The sequence below is a fragment of the Ornithorhynchus anatinus genome, chromosome 10, assembly GCF_004115215.2.
Source record: "Ornithorhynchus anatinus isolate Pmale09 chromosome 10, mOrnAna1.pri.v4, whole genome shotgun sequence".
Classification (NCBI taxonomy): Eukaryota; Metazoa; Chordata; class Mammalia; order Monotremata; family Ornithorhynchidae; genus Ornithorhynchus; species Ornithorhynchus anatinus.
The window spans coordinates 48,105,961-48,125,561 of NC_041737.1; the positions used below are offsets into that span (position 1 = coordinate 48,105,961).

General features: G+C 54.7%; 1 protein-coding gene across 1 annotated transcript in view; it reads right to left on the reverse strand.

The window, feature by feature from the left end:
- Nucleotides 1-1,787: 1,787 nt before the first annotated feature.
- The window catches only part of PODXL (podocalyxin like), a 31,574-nt gene continuing 13,760 nt past the window's right edge, over nt 1,788-19,601 (reverse strand). The window contains exons 2-8 of the mRNA XM_029073410.1: nt 15,534-16,049; nt 14,587-15,014; nt 13,929-13,994; nt 8,413-8,578; nt 7,056-7,117; nt 6,527-6,694; nt 1,788-5,895 (exon numbers count right to left, since the gene is read on the reverse strand). Of these exons, the coding sequence (XP_028929243.1) occupies nt 5,701-5,895; nt 6,527-6,694; nt 7,056-7,117; nt 8,413-8,578; nt 13,929-13,994; nt 14,587-15,014; nt 15,534-16,049 (1,601 nt within the window). The 3' untranslated portion in view covers nt 1,788-5,700. The remainder of the gene's footprint in view (nt 5,896-6,526; nt 6,695-7,055; nt 7,118-8,412; nt 8,579-13,928; nt 13,995-14,586; nt 15,015-15,533; nt 16,050-19,601) is intronic.

A 19,601-nucleotide genomic window follows, 5' to 3' on the forward strand; every position in this document is an offset into this window, starting at 1 on the left:
CCTCTCTGCCTTGGTTTCTCCAGGGAAGAAATAGGGAATGACTTGTGCTTCTGTCTTGTCTCCCGAGAGAAGGCATGGGGTGCTGGGCTGTTTCATTTGACCTTTTTTTAATCCAGGAAGCCTTGAAGCTTCCTGAAAATAAGTGTATCTCAAAATGTGGTAGTGTGGGTGCTTAAGGCCGGTGAGGTTATGGGGATGCTTAAGGCCGGTGTGGTCATGGGTCTCCTTACGACCAGCATGTTCGTGGGAGTGCTTCAAACTACCAAACCGGCATGGCAACAAAGGCACTTAAAACTAGTGAGAGAGTGAGGGTGCTTATAACAGGTATGGCATTGGGGGTCCTTATGACAGAAGAAGTTCCCTTTCCTTGCAGCCAACACTGCCTGTGTAGACTTCAAGCACTTGGGCAAATCTATTTCCCTTTAGGACTTTCTGGAAGGCTGGCTGCCTTGGCTGTGGGAGACGGTTGGCCCGTGAAGCCTCCTGACGGCGCTGGCAGGGAGCGGGGTGGGTGACGTGCTCAGGAAGGGCCTGGAGTCTTTGGTCTCATTTGCGCCTGGTGATAAACTCTGAGTCAGCCTGCCTTTCCTTGGAGCTGGGTTTGTTGTCAGCCTGGCCAGCCCTGCCCAAGTATTCCTTCAGCTGAACTTGAGCTGTTTTCCCTGCCAAAATAATAACTGGGGCCTTTGAAGTTAACCTCGCAGCACCCCGATAACCCACCCTCTCCCTACAAATCTCCGGGAACCTTTCGCTTATCGTTGGGGAGCAGATTACCTCTTAGTTCCTATCCCCATGGTACTCTCAATGGAGAGGGTCGTGGTGGGCTTGGGTTTGACAGTTTGCTCCGAATACATCCCTTCTGTCTGTATCTCAATTTCTCCATCTGAAAAGGGGAATCATGTTGTCTGGACCCAATCCACCTCTCAGAATCATAGAATTCCTGCAGAACTCTGCTACTAATCTCAAACTCTTATATTGAGGAGTAGCATGGCCTAGCCATTGTTTTTACGAGATGTTCTTCCCCTTGACTCTATTTATTGCCATTGTTCTTGTCTGTCCGTCTCCCCCAATTAGACTGTAAGCCCGTCAAACGGCAGGGACTGACTGTCTCTATCTGTTGCCGACTTGTTCATTCCAAGCGCTTAGTACAGTGCTCTGCACATAGTAAGCGCTCAATAAATACTATTGAATGAATGAATAGTGGGTAGAGCGCAAGTTCCAATTGGTTCCAATTGGTTCCAACATTGGTTCCAATCCCAGCTCTGCCGCTTGTCTGCTGTGTGACCTTGGGCAAGTCATTTTACTTCTCTGTGTCTGTTACCTCATCTGTAAAATGGGGAGCGAGACTGTGAGCCCCATGTGGGACAGGAACTGGGTCCGATCCAATTTGCTTGTAACCACCCCTGCACTTAGTACAGTGCCTGGCATGTGGTAAGTACTTAACAAATACCATGATTATTATTATTGTACTCTCTGGAGCATTTAGCACAGTGCTCTAAACACAGTTAGTGCTCAATAAACACCATTGATGCTTTTCACACCCTAAGGCCCCTCTGACTGCTTTGTGCATTACACCATTTCCACCATTTCTCTCTGAAACCGCACCCTCATACAAGAGGAAGGTGCATGGCTTTGTCCAGGTTAAATAGCAGAGGGAAGACTGGAACTCAAATCTTCTGCTTCCAGACCAGTGCCTTGCCCTCTGGACCAGGCTACCCATTCCACGCAGAGCAGTTAACGCCTCTGAGCTTGGTGGTGAGATGTCTTCCAAAGGAGCAGACTATGGCCCAATTACACAAAAGAACTTTAATGGACAGAATATGCAGTTTTTTCAAAATAGATTTTGTAGGAAAATGTAAGGATTCACCAAAGTCTCTACAATCCAGTTACTTAATAAATTCCAGTGTAATTCAGACCCCTGTCCATGTGGCACACGCCCTCGGCAGCCCCTGGGAGAACTGACCCGTGCGTGTGAAACATTCAGCGTCAGAAAAGTCCCTCCCCCTCCCTCCCGCCTTCCCCGGGGAGAAGGGCGTTTTTCCCTTTGCAGTTTGGATTGAGCCTTCATAGGAGTCAAGAGGCTTGGTTTGGCCTCACGGGGGAAAGGGCGGGGGAAGCGGAGGGTGGATTGTGGGGAGATGTCCTGATGGAACTCCCCAAGTCTTCCTCCCCTCCAACCCCACTTCCATGGTCCTCTCAGCCCCCCAATACCTCTCCACCCCACTAAACCCCTCTACTCCCCAGCCCAGCTCACATAGGCTCTAAGGTGCAAGAGTGATTATCTTCCGTTTTCCATGTACAATTCTGAGAACTTAAAAAAAAAAAAAAAAGCAGATCTTTGTGAGAGCTCTTTTGTTTTCTTCCTGTAAAAGGGCAAAAGGGGGAGGAGAAGTTAAGCGGTCACTATGTTCACCACCACGAGCCCTATGAGAAAGCTGCTGTTGGCAAGAAAAATTGTTGACTTTGGTCTCAGGCCACTGGTGCGTGACTCAAAGGGAATTTTGCAAGCCAAGGGTGCTCGGGGGGTCGTCCCCTGATGCCTTGTAGAACCCCGACTTCCATCTCGACACATCCAACCCCCACAAATCCTTCACAGATTTTGATGGCTTGGGAGGGCTTGGGATGAGTCTAATAGATCGTCTCCGGACCATAGAGAGGAAAACTATTTGTCGGTCTCATTTGGGTCCACTCTTGCTAAACAGGACTTGATCCGGAACTGTCCAGGGTTTGTCTGGGAGGGCTGATCGCAAGGGCTATCGTTGCAAGAGAGAGCTTTCTCCTGTGTCCGGCTCCCCGCCTGGTTGCCCAAGGGCCCCGGGGCAGCGGGGCTGTCAGAATCAGCTCCGTCCTTAGGAGGGGCAAAATCGCAAGAGTGCTAGAAAAGTTTGAGCGAGCTGGTTCGGGTTTTTAATGCCTTAAACACCAAGAGTCATACTCCTTGCCTGGGTGATCGACTCACCCTCAGATGCTTGGTTACTTGGGAAGCGTCTGCCAGGTCTGAAACGTGGGAAATCATCCCCTCTACCCCCACACCCTGCCTTGTTTGGTCAGAACAGCCACTGCCTCCACAGCCTTGGAAATGCATCGGGCAGGGTCCTGCTAGGGGCAACCTTAGCCCATGGGGTCGATCATAGCCCTGAGAGAGGAATGTTCACTTTTGAGCCCCTTAGGCACCAGTCAAGCAATAAAAATGCTCCCGGGAATCCCTGAGGGGCTGAAAAAGTGGGGTGCTCCTCTTCCTGCTGGTCCCAGCCCTTCGTGCTTCTCTTTGCAAGCCCAGACCTTCCCTTTAGCAAGTGAGACAAATGTCCACCCCTCTTCTAAAAGTTTCTGGCACACTTGTAATTTCTAAGTACTCATAGGTCTGACAGGAGGCTGGTGTCCTCCCCGGCACCACTTCCTTGACCTTTTCAAATAGTCATGTACATATATGTTGGCTTGAATGTTTTCAAACTCCATCCTTGGGGAGTTTGATCAAGGAGAGGGGAAAAGCTCTCCAGAGGGGGTGTAAATAGATCCTAACTTCCAGGCTGACTTTTCTACTTAGTCGTTTGTCAAGAGGAAATGTTTTTAAAAAAACAAAAAACTTTGTGCCCACCAAACCCATATCCTGACTTCTGATTTGAAAGCTATTCTGATTCTAGGCCTTTTTATTTGTTCTTTTTAAAGACTTTTGGGAGGTGGATCTTTGCTTGGATTCCCGCTTTCTTCTCCTGGTTTAACCTCTCCCATCTGTGGGGTTTCCCTGCCAACAGCCTCTGAGACCATGCACCAGATCAGTGAGTAGGGTTCACCGTCACCCCCTCTCAGACGCGACTGGCACATCTCTCCGAGGGTCTGACTGATTCTGCCCCAAGTGGGCTCAAGGCAGGAGGTGATAAAACTGGAACCCGAGGGGGTAGGATCCAAGGTCAGTTATGTTTAGTCCACTTGACAGCCGGGATTATGGAGAGACCCTCAGCCCCACTCAGAAGGTTCCCTGCCTGATTGACCCTGAGGGTCAGGAGGGGAATTCCTGAAGCCGGAAGGAAAGTAGCCTCTGAATAAGGACTCCACCCACTCCCCGAGGGGTTTGGGCAAAATAACCCCGTAGACCTGCGTTTTTTCTTAAACCTGGTTCCCTGAAGAGTGAAGATTCAGAACCTGGTTGCCCCGGGAATATTTAAAGAGCTGCGGCAGTTTAAAGGCAAATCTAAATCTAAAGGGGGCCGCACTCTCTCTCACCCTGCTGCTTCCGGGACCACAGGGCTCTGCTGTCTTGCCCTGAAGCTGAGACATTTGGTTCCTTAGATAACACCCCTTTACCCTACTGATAAGAATAGATCAGATATAAAACAGAACAAAACCTGGGAAAAAAAAAAAGCCCCTGTGCCCCGGGGCTGGAGGCTGAATTGGATGACCTCTCAGAGTCTTGTTCAGCTCTGACTTTGCACAGCTCAACCCCAGGCTGCTGTCTCTCACTCATCATCCATCTTCCCTGCCTGCCACAGTCTTCTGGAAATCAGATGTACCAGGCCTCAAAGGGGTAAAAAGCCACTTCCCCTTAGAACCTGGCAGGCCCTGGCCCCCACCCTTCCTCTAACCCCCAGCCTCCAACTCCAGGGGGTGTGGGAGGTTGCCCAGCCAGAGGGTCCATCGCCAAGGGGAGCTGTGGAAGGGGGCACGAGCCGACTGACTCGCTAACCCTCAGCAACTTGGAAAGTCCCTGAGTTTCCTGCAGGTTGGAGGGGACCCTGCCTTTTCCTGTTGGACTGATTGTCGCTCATCTTTCGGTTTAAGACACTCATGTTTGTTTAAGGGCTCTTCCTGGCAAGGGGCGGGCGGGTCTCACCCCGTGGCTGGCTTTCTCCGGGCTGGATGGTTTCTCTCCATCGGGCGGGAGAACCCGGCTCCACTACGGAGGGGGTGATGTCCTCTCCTCTGCCAGCTGCTGCCCTCGACCGCTCCCCGCGGTGGTGCCGTCCCCGGGGGGAGAAGCTGCAGAGGCGTGAAGGGGGAAGGGAGCCAACGGAATTGGTCCCGGACTGCCCGGATTTGGGGCCCCGTACAGGAGATGAGAGCGTCGGCCCCCACCGCCGGCGGGGATGGATTCCCTCTACAGCCATACTTGGGCCCAGGGGGTCCAGAGCAGGGTGAGTCCCGCCTTGTGAATTTTCTGCAGGGAAATAAGCATCTGGTGGGAGGAGCTCAGAAGGCCTCCGGAGAGCCCGGGGGGGAGCGGGAGGGGTGGCCCCCGACGGAGGCCGAGGGGAGGGCAGGCGACGGGCCAGGAGGGGCCTGACCGCCGGCTTCCACCCCTAGCTTCGGGGCTGACAGGATCTGCCAGGAGCAGGGGCCTGCGAGCTCTTTCCAGAGGGGAGCCTCGCTCCACTCTTGGGGGGGCCCCGGGGTCGGGAGAGGGGCCCAGACTTCGCCCTCCCGTCAGCGCTCAGCTCAGGCACTAGTGGATTATTACTTTGCAAGAGGAGTCTGGGCCAAGAAAGTATTGTTTGGTTGGCTTGAAAAGGAGGAAAGGCTGAGGCCCCAGGACCGTGGGGTGTGGCGGTGACCTCAGGTGGCCCCTCCCTGGGCCCCTCCTGTCTCTTCTCATGTGGTGGGGGGCGGAAGAGGGGGTCCGTCCCCCTCTCCCTGGAAGGGCACTTCTGGCTGTTGAGAGTCTGAAGCTCCACGGTTGTGCTGGCGTGGGCGGGGGGGGGCAGCTCACAGGTGGGTGTCCTCCTCGTCCAAGTCGTCCTTGGTCAGGTCGTCCAGTGGGACGATCCAGCTGTCCCCCAGCTCCCCGTTGAGGTTGGCCACCTTCTTCTCCTGCATCTCGGATGAGGTCTCCATCACCTCCAGCGTCGGATTGTCATGGTAACCGTTCTCCACCGTCTGCAGCTCTTCCGTCAACCGTTGCTGGGGCACGGCGGGAGGGGACGAAGCGACCACAGGGAGGTTGAGAGTGATTACGGGAGTTGGGGAAGACTCGATGACTAACTTCGGTCAGGGACTAGAACCTCAGTTTGACTGGGGACCCTAAAATTTCAATCCTCCCCCCGCCCGGTGTCGGTCTGGTCTGACCCACTGCTGGAACAGTGTGGACCTAGCACCCCCTTGTGGCCATCCTCAAGGCTAGCGGCCCACCCCCCTCAGCCCCCCGTACGCGAGAGTTAAGGGAAAGCCTTTTTTTGAGATTTGGCGAGTGTTTGCTAGGTGCCGATCACTGTTCTAAGCACTGGGGTGGAGACAAGCGAATCCAGTTTGGACACAGTCCCTGTCTCACATGGGGCTCACAAGTCTCATTTCCATCTTATAGTTGAGGGAACTGAGGCGTAGAGAAGTCAAGTGACTTGCCCAAGGTCACACAGCAGTCAAGCGGCAGAGCCGGAATCAGAACCCAGGTCCTCCTGACTCCCGGGCCCGTGCTTTATCCACTCGGCTATGGTGCTTCTCCACGGAAGCCTTGCGACTTCCCAGCCTTCTGCTACCGGGGTCCCTGAGCTGGGGGGAAGGTGGGAGCTGGGGCGGCGGGGGGAGGGGTGCTCACCTGGTCCTTCCTCAGAGATAAGCGCTGGTGGCAGCAGCCGTAAAGGGCAGCGACAAGAAGCAGGAAGGTGGCCATGCAGACGATGGTGATGATGAGAGGCATACTGAAGCGGTCCTCATCCTCGCCCTCCAGTAGTTTCCCACCATATGTTATGTTTCTGACTCCCACCTGCCCAGAGAGAAGGGACACCGACCTCTTCTACCACATCCATTTCCCTCTGGGGGGGGCTGTTCCCTATCCCTCCTTCCCTTCCCCCAATCCGCCCTCCCTTCCTGTGATCTCAGCAGGTGGGAGGGTGGGGGAAAGGCAGCTGTCTGGGGCAGTATGACCTGTGGAGTCCCCTGGAGCCAGACAGTGGGCAACACGATGGGCTGGTGGCCAGAAAAGGGAGAAGGGAGTCCTAAATATCTGTTCCATTTGCCTGGGCCTAGGCGGGGAGAGGCGGAACAGGCCGTGGCAACCGCTTCAGGGACAAAGGCCCGGGTGGGCGGACAGGCTTCTCCGTGCCTGAGCCGGCGGTGGGACTTACCACTTTAAGATCCTCCCAGTTGTCCTTCAGGACTTCCACCAGATCCTGGGGCCCGAGATTCACTGTGGGATGGGCAGAGAGGTGATTGTCAGGCTCAGCAGCCTGGGGTGCATCTCCAGGAGCGGCAGAGGAAGAGAGCAAAAGCCTAGGGCCTGTGCTCCAAGGAGGGGCATGGAGGGAAGTGATTCAGTCAGGCTCAGTGCCCTGGGATGCCAGGGCATCTCCAGTGGGGCAGAGAGAGAGAAAGAGGCTGGGGACTAAGCTTAGGTTTGGAGGTTCCCTTGGGGCTCAGGCCCTTTTCTCCTCCTGCCTCACTATCCTGAGCTGCCAAGATAGAGAAGGGGCCTGACCAGGAAAGTTGGGGCTAGTACAGGGTGGTAGGATGGTGGCCTAGTAGCCTGGAAGCACCATGGTCGAGCAGAGAGAGATTGGAGCTGGGAGTCAAGAGACAAGTCCTAGCCCGGCTCTGCCATTTGGCTGCAGTGTGACCTTGGGCCGATTACTTCTCTTTGCTTCAGTTTTCCCATCTGTAAAATGTGAGGATTCAATACCTGTTCTCTCTCCCCCTTAAGACTCTATGCCCCATGCAGAATAGGAAACATAGCTGGTCTAATTATCATGCTTACCCAGTGCCTGTTATATAGTAAGCGCTTAACAAATAAGATTCTTTTATTAGTAGTAGTAGCGATATTATCATCATCATCTTCATTATTACTGGGGTCTTTGTGTGTTTCCCAATTCCTGCCACCTGAGCTGCTGGGTCGGGTGGCCATCCCCAACATCCCCGGGTGGCCACCCTGAACATCCCCAGCAGGTGGTGTTGGAACAGTGACTCAGACAAGCCGAGGGGAGAAAGAAAAGGCCGTTTGCCTGGGATGCGGGCACTCCTGGGTCCTGGGGGCCGCCTCTAGAATCCCCCTTCCCTCCTGCTGCTCCCTGTGAACTTATGGGGTGGGAGAACCCAGCAAAGCAGTCCAGGGCTCCTTCAAACTTAGACTTTGAGCCGGAGGGCAGGCGAGCGGCCAGGGGGAAGGAGCACCGGCTCCTTCCAGCGGCCGAGCCTCCATGGGCCTCGTGGGATGAGGGGATGCGGAGCCGCGTGGAAGGCAGGTGAGTCCAGGGGTGGTGTGGAGCTGGGAGTCGGCACCATGTACCGGCAGGGAAGACTTCCAAGCCGCAGGAAGAGGGACAAGCCAGTGTCCCTGATGAAATATGTTGGGACCCCCGTTTGACGTACTAAAGAGTTAAGGGTCTGGAAGGGGGAGAGGGGGTGGGGCAGTGAACTGGAGAACTGCCAAGGCAACTGCCCTCAGTTTACCTGGGTTCCTTCCCGCCCTGCCGCTGGCCCCGGACTTACTTTTCACCGAGACCTCGATGAGAGCGAACTGGTCCCGTCGTCCCGGCTGGTAACCCAACCGCACGAGGCACTGGTCCCGGGATTTGTTGAAGTTGGTCCTGGCCAGCTGGCACAGCGTCGAGTGGAACTGGTTCTCCTGGAAGTTTTCCTGTCCAGTGAGGGGGGACTTGAGGGGGAAGGAGGCAGGGGCAAGATAGGAGGAGAAGGTGCGGTGGAAGGAGAGAATTTATAGCCATTGCAATCCCACCTGGGAAGCTGAGTGAGGGGTCAGGGGTCAGGACTTGTGGCCTCTGCTGTGGGTTTTCCTGTTGGGCTTTGGGCAAGGCTACCTATCTCTTTGTGCCTCAGTGAATAATGAGGTGAATAAACCATCCCCAGGATGTAGGTAGGAAATGTGACACCAAATGAAAGCTCCTTGTGAGCAAGGAACATCTGACAACCGTGGCGTACTCTCCCAAGCGTTTAGTACAGTGCTCTGCACATAGTACCCACTCAAATACCATTGATGAAGGTGATGATGAAATGAAAGGTGGTGAGAATGGATTATAGTTTTCCATCTTCTCCCTCAGATTAACCTAGTCTCTAGGCAAAACAACAATGTAACCATCCCTAGATAAATACGGTCAATCATCTATGGGGGAGATTGAAAATCTCCTAATGGTGGTGGGACAGACGATCAGAAGTTGGGTCTGCTGGCCCGAGGTCAGGGGAGGATAAATCTCTGGGTCCCTAGGGTGCTTAGTGAATTTTAATCAAAGGTATTTATTGAGTGCTATACTAACCACTTGAGAAAATGCAGTTTGACAGTTGGTCTAGAGTTTATGGAGTTTATGGTCTAGAACCTATAGTCTATTTTAAACTTGAACATGTGTTTCTACTCTTGACATGCTTACTTACCTTTTCTAATGTGTCCTTGCACTAGTTCTGCTCTGACAAGCAGGGTGGCCTAGAGGAAAGAGCACTGGCCTAGAAGTGAGGGTTGACTGCTGTGTGATCTTAGGGAAGGTACTTAAACTCTCTGGTTCTCAGTTTCTTCATCTGTTGAGTGGGCATTCAATACCTGTTCTCCCTCCCCTTTAGGCTGCAAGCCCCATACGGGACAGGGATTGGGTCCGACCTGATTGTCTTGTCTCTACACCAGTGCTTTGCACAGTGCTTGATACATACAGCATGGCATAGCAGATAGAAAAGGGCCTGGGAGTCAGAAAGTCATGGGTTCTAAGCCCGGTTTTGCCACTTGTCTGCTTTGTGGCCTTGGGCAAGTCACTTCACTTCTCTGTGCCTCGGTTACCTCATCTGTAAAATTGGGATTAAGACTATGAGCCCTATGCGGGACAGGAACTGTGTCCAATCTGATTTGCTTGTATCCACCCCAGCATTCAGTACAGTGCCTGGCACATAGTAAATACTTAACAGATATCACAATTATTATTATCGCTATAATTATTATTTATTACCTAAAAGATACCACAATTATTAAAATTACTAGAGGCACAGGAAATCACCTCCCCATTCTTGTCTTATATTTTCTGAAGCAGCCAAGGCCTAATGTGATGGTTGGAATAATAATAATAATAATGTTGGTATTTGTTAAGCGCTTACTATGTGCCGAGCACTGTTCTAAGCACTGGGGTAGACATAGGGGAATCAGATTGTCCCACATGGGGCTCACAGTCTTAATCCCCATTTTACAGATGAGGTAACTGAGGCCCAGAGAAGTTAAGTGACTTGCCCACAGTCACACAGCTGACAAGTGGCCGAGCCGGTATTCGAACTCATGATCTCTGACTCCAAAGCCCGTGCTCTTTCCACTGAGCCACGCTGCTTCTCTAATCTGTTGGTATGTTTTTATGGCTCTGATCTAGCAACTTGCAACAGTTGTTTTCCATCTCATTCTTGTAACATGGCGATAACCAATCCACTAACTCCCAGTTGAAGGTTGGCAATGATCCTGGGCTAGTTGGTATAACGCCCAGTAACACCCCCTCCAAATTCCATGTTCATTTGTCTCATTGGCTGCTCTACATTCCTGTCTTCGTTGGAGATGAGGTCTACCGCCCATCTCCCCGGGGCTGAATTTCCCACACCTTTTGGTGGTGGTGAATTCACAATTCACAACAGTGGGTGCTTTCTCTCTTCCTGAAAACCCCCCTGGTCTGAGGGAGTCTGCCCACCGGAGGCTTCTTTCCTTTACTGACCCCCCGGCCCCAGGGCTCTGGACCCGGTTGTGCCTCTGCTCTGAGAGTCTGGCTGGTGCTGCTGCCTGGACTTGGACAAGTGATGCCCCCAGGGATCATGACCGGAGCGGGGGACCTGGCCCAGCCCAGCCCAGAGAAACCTTTGGCCGATGATCCATGTAATGGGCCTGGCAAAGGGTGTGGGGAGGAGGAGAATCTGACATGGAGGGAAAGAGAGGGGGCTGAGGGTCCAGCACCTCAGGCTTCCCCTCTCCCCCATCCCAGTCTCCCACTCCCCATCTCTGCTCTCCTGCTCCTCCCCCTCCTCATCTCACACTCCCTTTCCTCCACTCTCCCTCTCCGGCTTCCTCTCCCTCTGGGTGTGTTGAGGGAGGTGCCTATCTTGGGGAAGGATCTTGGGAAAACAGATGGAGCAGCCGGACCCCACCCAGGGCAGGAAGAACATGGTGGACAGGAAGAGGCTTTCCTCAGAGTTTGAGGCAGGGAGTAGCGGGCTGGGGCGGAGGGGAACGTGCCAGCCTTACAGGTTACTTTTCTTCCCTTTCCCATGGACCCCCACCCCACCGCCCCCACAGTTGCCACTGTGGCTCATCCTCTGGGGAAGCAGGCATCCCTTCCCCAGCCCTCTCATCCCAGGGGCTGGACACATAAGTGACTCTGTGTGTGTGTGTGTGTGTGTGTGTGTGTGTGTGTGTATGGGGGTGCAGGGGAGAGTGACTGGACTCAGAGCCTGGCAAGGGGGCTCAGGGAACAGACTGCTACCCCAAAAGCAGAAACTCCTGGGTCCCGTTCCCAGCTCTGCCGCAGCCTTCCTTTGTCCCTCTGAGGCCTTAGCTTCCTCACTGCCGGCTCCCTTTCACAGGGGGTGAGGCTGCCATCACCCCACAGCTCAATTCCACCACACGGGACTCCCCCAGACCAGAGCTATACTCAGAGGCATGGGGGAGGGCTTTGCTTTATTCATCCCTCTAATCCTGTGCCAGAACCTCTAGCCCTGAGAGAAATGGAATCTCCAGGGAGCGGAGCCTGCTGGACTGGCCAGACTCTCTCATTCCGGTGTCCCTTCCCGCTAGGGAGGCAGCCTGGCCTAATGGATAGAGCACGGGCCTGGGAGTCAGAAGGTCATGGGTTCTAATCCCAGCTCCCCCACTTGTCGGCTCTGTAACCTTGGGCAAGTCACTTAAATTCTCTATGCCTCAGTTCCCTCATCTGTGTGGGATGGGGAATGTGTTCAACTCAATTATCTTGTATCTATCCCAGTGCTTAGAACAGTGCCTGGCACATAGTAAGTGCTTAACAGATGCCATAATAATAGTAATAATAATAATAATCTGGGGGGACACCAGAGTGGCCTGGGGACTCCTTTCTGTCCTGCACTCGCCTCGTCTCCCTCCCTAGAGGCTCGGCCTCCCTGCCTGGTTTGGGCTCTGATTTCCCCATCCCCACCCTGCAGATCCCTGGCCCTTGGTGTGACCCCTCCCTGCTGTGTTAGGACAGAGATCGCGTTTAACTGTGTTACACTTGGCATTTCCCCCAGCCCTTAGCACAGTGCTTATAGCACATGACATGCTTACTAAATACCATAGTGAAAATAAGCTCACCGGACCCTCGCCCGCTCAGAATCTCAGTATTGGCGCTGCCAGAGGCCAGGCAGAGAATGGCCAGGGGAGAGCAGCAGTGAGCCATAGGAGGGCAGGATGGAGCCCAGAGTGGGCAAGGGGCAGAACCAGCAAACCAGGTCCTGTAGTCCTGCCCCGTCGGCCCCAGTGGCACTGACTTCTGATCCGGTTCGGTCCTGGGAGGACCCCCCACTTGGAATGACCCTACCCGGGGTCATTTCTCAGTCCAGGTGACCTGAAGGGAGATCGGAACGTCCTCAGGGTGATTGAGGCTCCACTTAGCCCCAGGAAAGACTCAAGTGGATTCTGGACTGAATCGACTGGACCGAAAGCAGTGCGGCCTAGTGGATAGAGCATGGGCCTGGGAGTCAGAAGGACCTAGGTCCTAATCCTGGCTCCACCACTTGTCAGCTAGGTGACCTTGGGCAATTTATTTAACTTCTCTGTGCCTCAAGTTACCTCATCTGTAATATGGGGACGAAGACTATGAGCCCCAGGTTTGAAACCTGGCCTACGTCCAATCTGATTACCTTGTATCTAGCCCAGTGCTTAGTACCTGGCACATAGTAAGCACTTAATATATACATAAAAAAACCAACAATAACCAGAACTACTACAACAGGTCCAAATCTGACCGCAGGCGAGAGGGACAGAGGGAGGGAGGAGGAAGGCTCGGGGACACCCAGAACAGACCAGATCTCCCTCTCCTAGTCTCAGTGGTGGTGGTCGTCATAACATTTTGTGGATGCCCACTGGGAACAGTGCACTATACTACGTGCTCGGGAAACCCAAAACATACAGGGACACATTCCTTCGCCCACGCTAATGGGAGAGACTTATTTAAAAGCATTGACAGAGAAATCCCAATAAAGAATTGAATCACTGTGTCTAGAGAAAGTTTGGAAGTGGGGGTAAGTAGGATGCTGGAGATGGCAGATGGGTTTAGAGGCCTTGGGATGCCTGGAGCTGGCCAGGGAAGGCTCTTAGGAGGAGGTGGGGTTGTGAAGGGCTTTGTCGGAGGGGAGATGGATTTTGGGGGGGAGGGAGTAAGCTCCAAGCTGGGGGGAATGGCGTGAGGGGACAGTGGGGACAGAGGCAACATGGCTCTTCCCAGCAGAGACACCTCAGAGTCCTCTGCCCCAGGCCTGGAGGAGACTGTGAGGAATGGAGGATGACTAGGCCGGAGGCCTCAGTGAGAGAATATTGGGAAAATAGAGCTGTATGCCAGTGCCTGCCTTGATTGGCCCTGGTGTGCCCCTGCTGTGACCAGCCCTGCTGGGTCCCGCCCCCTCTCACACACATGCATGGACACAAACATGGATTCCCTGAGCCTCAGCGCCTTGGGGACCACGGCATGGCTGCGTCTCGACTCTGACGGCCACTCCTGCGCTGCCGTGGCTCCTGCCGGCTGTTCCTCGGGGCTGGCGTCCATCTGGACCTCTGGCCCTGTCCTTCCTGCCTCTCCCGGGCCACCTCAACCCTCTGAAGAGACTGTTCCTGTAGGATTAAATGGCTGCCCCGCTCACCCAGAGAGAGCCCCGTTTGAATAGGAAGGGGGCTGCTTCCTGGTGCCACCACCGTGGGTGATGGGGAGGGTAGAGCTTGCTGAGGTGCCCTGGGATTCAGGCCCAGGCTGGGTGTGTTCCAGAACAGGGGGCTGGGTGGGGCCCAGGATCTGGGGGAGGGCGTGGAGACTTACACAGGGGTCCTCTATTTCCAATATTAGATCCTCGTCAGTGATAAAATTCGTGACTTCGCAGGACACCTGAAATGAGGCAGAAAGGTCAGAACAGGCCTGCTCCATCCCCTCCTCCCTGCAACCATCCGTCTCACCTCGACTCCCCTCACGTGGGCCCCACTTGACCCCGACTGCTCTGACCTTGGAGGGGAGGAGAGGCTGGAGCCTGCCCATGATCAGCTTAAACCTAACTTGGGGCGGGCGGCCCTGGAAACACTGGGAGGAGAGGAGGAGGCAGAGGGCTCCTCCCGGCCTGGGGCACCTGGGGCCCAGTGGAAAAAACATGCGTCTGGGAGTCAGAGGACCTGGGTTCTAAATCCAGCTCGGCCACTTGTCGGCTGTGTGACCTTGGGCAAGTCACTTCACTTCTCAGTTACTTCATCTGCAGAATGAGGATTAAAGCTGTGAGCCCCACTTGGAACGTGGACTGTGTCCAACCTGATTAGTTTGTATCTATCCCCGTGCTTAGTACAGTGCCCAGCACATAGTAAGCACTTAACAAATACCATAAAAGTAAATAACATAATTAAAATATATCCAAGGGATGGATGGGGTGGGCAATGGGTCGTCAGTTCCACACACGTGCTCCCCGGAACCCCCGCACCGCCCCCGGTTTTACCTTGTTGACCACGGCCGTGCTGCTGCTGTTGTCCGGGGCAGCCGGCCTAGGGGGCTGGGAGCCGGGGGGATCACGGTCACTGGGAGAGGTTGAAGTGGTGGAGCCTGTGGAGGGGCTTGAAGATGGTGAGGTGCCTGGACGGGGTGAGGAGGAACCAAGGTGCCGCACAGAGGTTGAGTTGGTTGGGCTGGCAGAGGTTGTACTGGGCATCCCACCCGACATGCTTCCGGGGATGGCAGCCAAGGTGGAGGCGGTGGTGGTGGTGATGTTGGTGATGGTGATAACGGTGGCAGAGCTGGTGAGGGATGTTGGGCTCCCACTGGGGGTTTTTGAAATGGTGTCATTCTGTAATTTGGTGTACTGCAACACCGATGTCGTCTCAGTTGTAGGGATTCCTGCCTTGGTGGTGGTCACCTGCTGGCTCCCACCTGCATGGGGTGAAAGTTAAAGCCCAGGTGATAAAACTTAGCACCGAAAGCCAGGAGACCTGGGTTCAAATCCCAGCTCCGCCACTGGCATTCTGTGTGACCTTCTTGGTCCCTCAGTTTCCTCACCTGTAAAATGGGGGTTCAATATCTGTTCTCCCTTCCTCTTAAAGTATGAGTCTCTTGTGGCATAGGGACTGTGCACTTTAATTATCCCAATACTTAGCAGGGTGCTAGGCACAGAGTAGCAGCTCAACCCATACTCTATTATTATTATTGTTACCCTCTTCCCCATCTGTTCGGGGCGGGGGCGGGGGGGGCATCTTAAGGTGTTCCTTAAGGCAGTTGGACCCCACCTTCAGCGAGAGCTGATAAAGAGGGAACGGGCTAATCCTCCTCATCCCCTCTCCCCCAAGCACCTGTATAGCCTTAGCTCGCTGCTCTCTACAGTGTTCTGCACACAGATAGGGCTCAATACATACATCCGATTGGTTGATCGGATATTTTTCTAGCATTACTTACCTGCCCCGGAGATAGAGAGAGGGGTAGAGGTTGACTCGGACTTTGCAGTAGCCCCGGAGCTGTGGCTTATGGGGACAGAGGAGGACGTGGCTGAGCTGGTGATCTGGGTCGTGGCAGAGGAGGAGACCCCCTGGGTTGAGTCTCCACCAGCTTGGACATCGCTCTGGTTGTCGGCCTTGGCCCCGGCGGTATCAGATTGGGCATTAGAGCTGCTCGTGCTACCGAGGGTGGACGTTGGCTGCTTGGTGGAGCTCAGGTAGCTGCTGGCCGTGGCTCGGGATGAGGTCGGGGTGATGGTTGTGGTGGTGAAGACTGTCTTGGTGGACTTGATGGTGGTGGGGGGGATGGTTTGAATGGAGGTGGATGAGGCACTGGTGGTCGCGATGGTGATGGAAGCTTTGGTGATGGAAGTAATGGCGCTGGCAACAGTGGTGGTAGTACTGGGAGTGGTATCATTTTGGGTAGGATTAGAATTACTTTGGGGGGAAGCAGATGTCGCAGAAGCCTTTCTGTTTCCTGGTAGCACAATTACAAATCAGGAATTAGGACCCACCCTCACTTAACTGGCACCTGTACACACACACACACACACACACACACACACACTCACTCTCTCCCCAGAGACATCCACCATTAGACAGTAAACTTCCAGAGGGCAGGGGTTGGGCCTAGTAGCCCTTACTGTCCTCTCCCAAGTGTTCAGTGAAGTGTTCTGCACACAGTAAGCACTCGATTAGCACCCTGAATGGATTGCCTGAGGCAGGGTGGAGGGGCCTTGACAGACAGCTCTGCTGGGACTGGGATCTGGGGTCCGGCCAGCCCTTGTCCGGACCCTGGCCAGCCCAATCCCGGCCACTGATCTCCTGGCCGGGCGATCCCGCACCCTTCCCCAAAGTGAGGGGTGGGCCACTTGGGCTTTGGCTGCTTCTAATCCCGGCTCTGCCACTTGTCTACTGTGTGGCTTTGGGCAAGCCACTTAATTTCTCTGTGCCTCAAATACCTCATCTGTAAAATGGGGATGAAGACTGTGAGCCCCAAGTGGGACAACCTGATTACCTTGTATCTACCCCAGCGCTTAGAACAGTGCTTGGCACATAGGGCTCTGCCACTTCTCAGCTATGTGATTTTGGGCAAGTCACTTAACTTCTCTGTGCCTCGGTTACCTCATCTGTAAAAGGGGGACTAAGACTGTGAGCCTCATGTGGGACAACCTGATTACCCTGTATCTACCCCAGCACTTAGAACAGTGCTCTGCACATAGTAAGCGCTTAACAAATACCAACATTATTAACAAATACCATTATTATTATTATTACTATTTGGGTGTGGCCGTACCGGCAACTGGGAGCCTCTGCCTTCCTGCCAACAGGTGTGCCGTGGAGCGTGATGGGGAGGGAGAGGAGGGATGTCCGATCCCACCCCCAGGGACTGGAGGGCCTGAGGGTGCCTCAGACTGAACCCACCCGGCACAGAGCTTTGAGTAGGCATGAGATGGGGTCACTGCAAACCCAGCTTGCTCCATCTGGGTCCACTGGACCCGGACTACCATCTGGGGCACGAAGACTCTCCCCGATGGTCTGAGCAGGGGCTGGGGAGGGCAAGGGTCTTGCCTCACCCCTTGGGGAGTTGGGAGCCTGATGCCCGGTGGTGCTGGGAGCAGGCTCTGTGCCCGACGCTCAGCGATGCCTTTTTTGGAGAAACTTTTGGGGAGGGGGGAGGCGGCTCTAGGGTTTAAGTGGACAGAGGGGTCTGGGGCTTCGCTCCGACCCCTGCACCTTCCTACCATCAACACCTCCTCCCTGAACCCTGAGAATACCCCAGCCCTTCCAGCCGCCTGTCCCTCTGCCTACCCTTGCCTGACCCACAATAGTCTCTACCCGGTTTGGTGCGCATCCATGGGTTCGGGCAGATCTGGGCAGCACCGGCTGCCAGGGACCACTCCACCTTTGCGGCCCCAGGTGCTGGATTCGGGGGGCACGGCATGGCTAGGGGATGAGTGGGCGTGGCGGGGGGGAGGATTGGCCCAGCTCAGCCTTCCAGCCCCCCGCCAGGCTCCTTGTCCCTCTCAGGCCTAGGATTGACTTACAGGTTATTAATAGAAGGAAACGGAAGCACACAAGAATGCCCCAGGAAGCCAGGGGCGGGGGCTGCTCCCCGGAGGAGGGGCAGACCCTAGGCAGGAGGAGGAGAGACTGCTGGCCAGGCAAACATCCCCTCTCCCCACCCCTTTACTGGCAATCTCAGCAGGGGGCCAAGCCTGGAACTGTGCCCAATAAACTTGCTTCTCCCCTGGCCCTGGCCCTGGGAAGCCCAAGGCTGGCCTGGGGTCTGGAGCCACCCTCCACCCCATTTCTCAGAAGGGGATATTGAGGCTAAAAGCAGAAGAGTGGCATTCCCAAAAAGCAGTGAGCCTGTCTACCCAAGAGGAGGTCCTAACATCACTACTGCTAAGCTTGCCCCAGGATGAGTCTGATTTTGGGAAGGAGCATGGCGATAGCTGGCTTTATCCATCTGGGGAGAAGCTAGGATTCGGGACTGATTGTAGGCAGGGATTATCTCTATCTGTTGCTGAATTGTACTTTCCAAGCACTTAGTACAGTGGTGTGCACCCAATAAGTGCTCAATAAATACGATTGAATGAATAATTGCCTTTAGAAGAGTGTACCCATAGCTCCACCCGCCCTGGGGGCCTGACCCAAGCCAGGGTGGAGGTGATCAGGTCTGCGGTGCGCAGGCAGGCCTAGACCTGGGCAGCTCCTGGCACTTGGGACCCCCGGAGGAAGCAGGGAAGGGAGTGAGTCTGACCGACTTCTGGGAACCCCACCTCCCTCGCCGGCCGGTTCTCCCTGCTCCTCTGAGGCGTACGAGGGCTCAGTTCACCGCGTTTGCAGGAACTGACAGGTGAGGCCTCTAGCAGGATTGTCGAGGAGGGACTTGGGGTCAGAGCCAGGAGCAGGACCCAGGCCTCCTTCCCGGTGGTCAAGCAGTCTAGAAGTCTGCTTTCTTTCCTGACGGCCTGTGGCCTCTGGGTGCTTGTGTGATCTGTGTGCGGGGGAGGCAGGCTCTCCCCGGACCGGCTCCTTGCAAAAAGCCTCCTCCCCAGGGAACCCTCCTAGGGAAGCTTCTCATTAATAGCCCTCACAGATAGGCCCAACCTCCCCGCCCCAGGGAGCGCCCCCATCAACAGCCTTTGCAGACAGTCCCCTCGTCTCACCCTTTTCAGTGCCAAACATAACCCCCACCGCCAGATCCTGTTCCTGCCACCACACCCACAAGTAGTCTCCAGCACTTAGATCTCAGAAATAAGTCCCCTCAGCTCCCTGCCCCACCATCCACCGAGCAGGACCCCTGAGCATCTCTGCCCCCCCGGAAGGCTCGAGCCGCCGTGAGGCCCCCAGGGTGTCCAGAGCCAATGTTCGGCAGCTCTGACTGGGCTCGGGCTCCGATCGCCGCCCCCGCCCCCTGCGCTCTCAGCCTTGGCTTCCATTGTCCCCACCTCTCCTCGTGGATATTGCCATGCGAGCCCCCCTGATATTTTTCGGTAATGAGTCTCCGGGGGTGCTCAATAATACTAGTCCTATGTACTGAGCAGTGTACAGACCCGGGGTGGAGGGGGGTGGGGGTAGCAGTCCGCTGAGCCGCAGCCATCCCGACCCTAAAGACTGGCTCTCCTGAGATCTCACCTCCCCCGACAGTGTCCAAATCTTAGCAACCCTTCAGTCGCTTCTTGTGCTAAGGGATTTATTTTTGCCCGTCCTCAGCATGTGTGTCTGGGAATACACAAATGTTTGATTGTTTTAATTTTCCTCCCCCTATTAAGAGTGTCAGCTCCTTTTGGGCAGGGTCTGAGCCTCTTGCTTCAGTTGTACTTCGGTACGGTTGATGCTGTTGCTGCCACTGCTTTCATGTCGAGGAGGACTGGGAAAGTGAGTGTGGATGGCTCAGTGCAGTCTATCACCACTACTGAAAATCACCTCACGTGCATGGCCCACTGATGGAGCCATATCTCGTACCCCTCACATCCATAGGTGAACTTCACCATCAGTAGCACCTTTTTTGAGCAAAAAC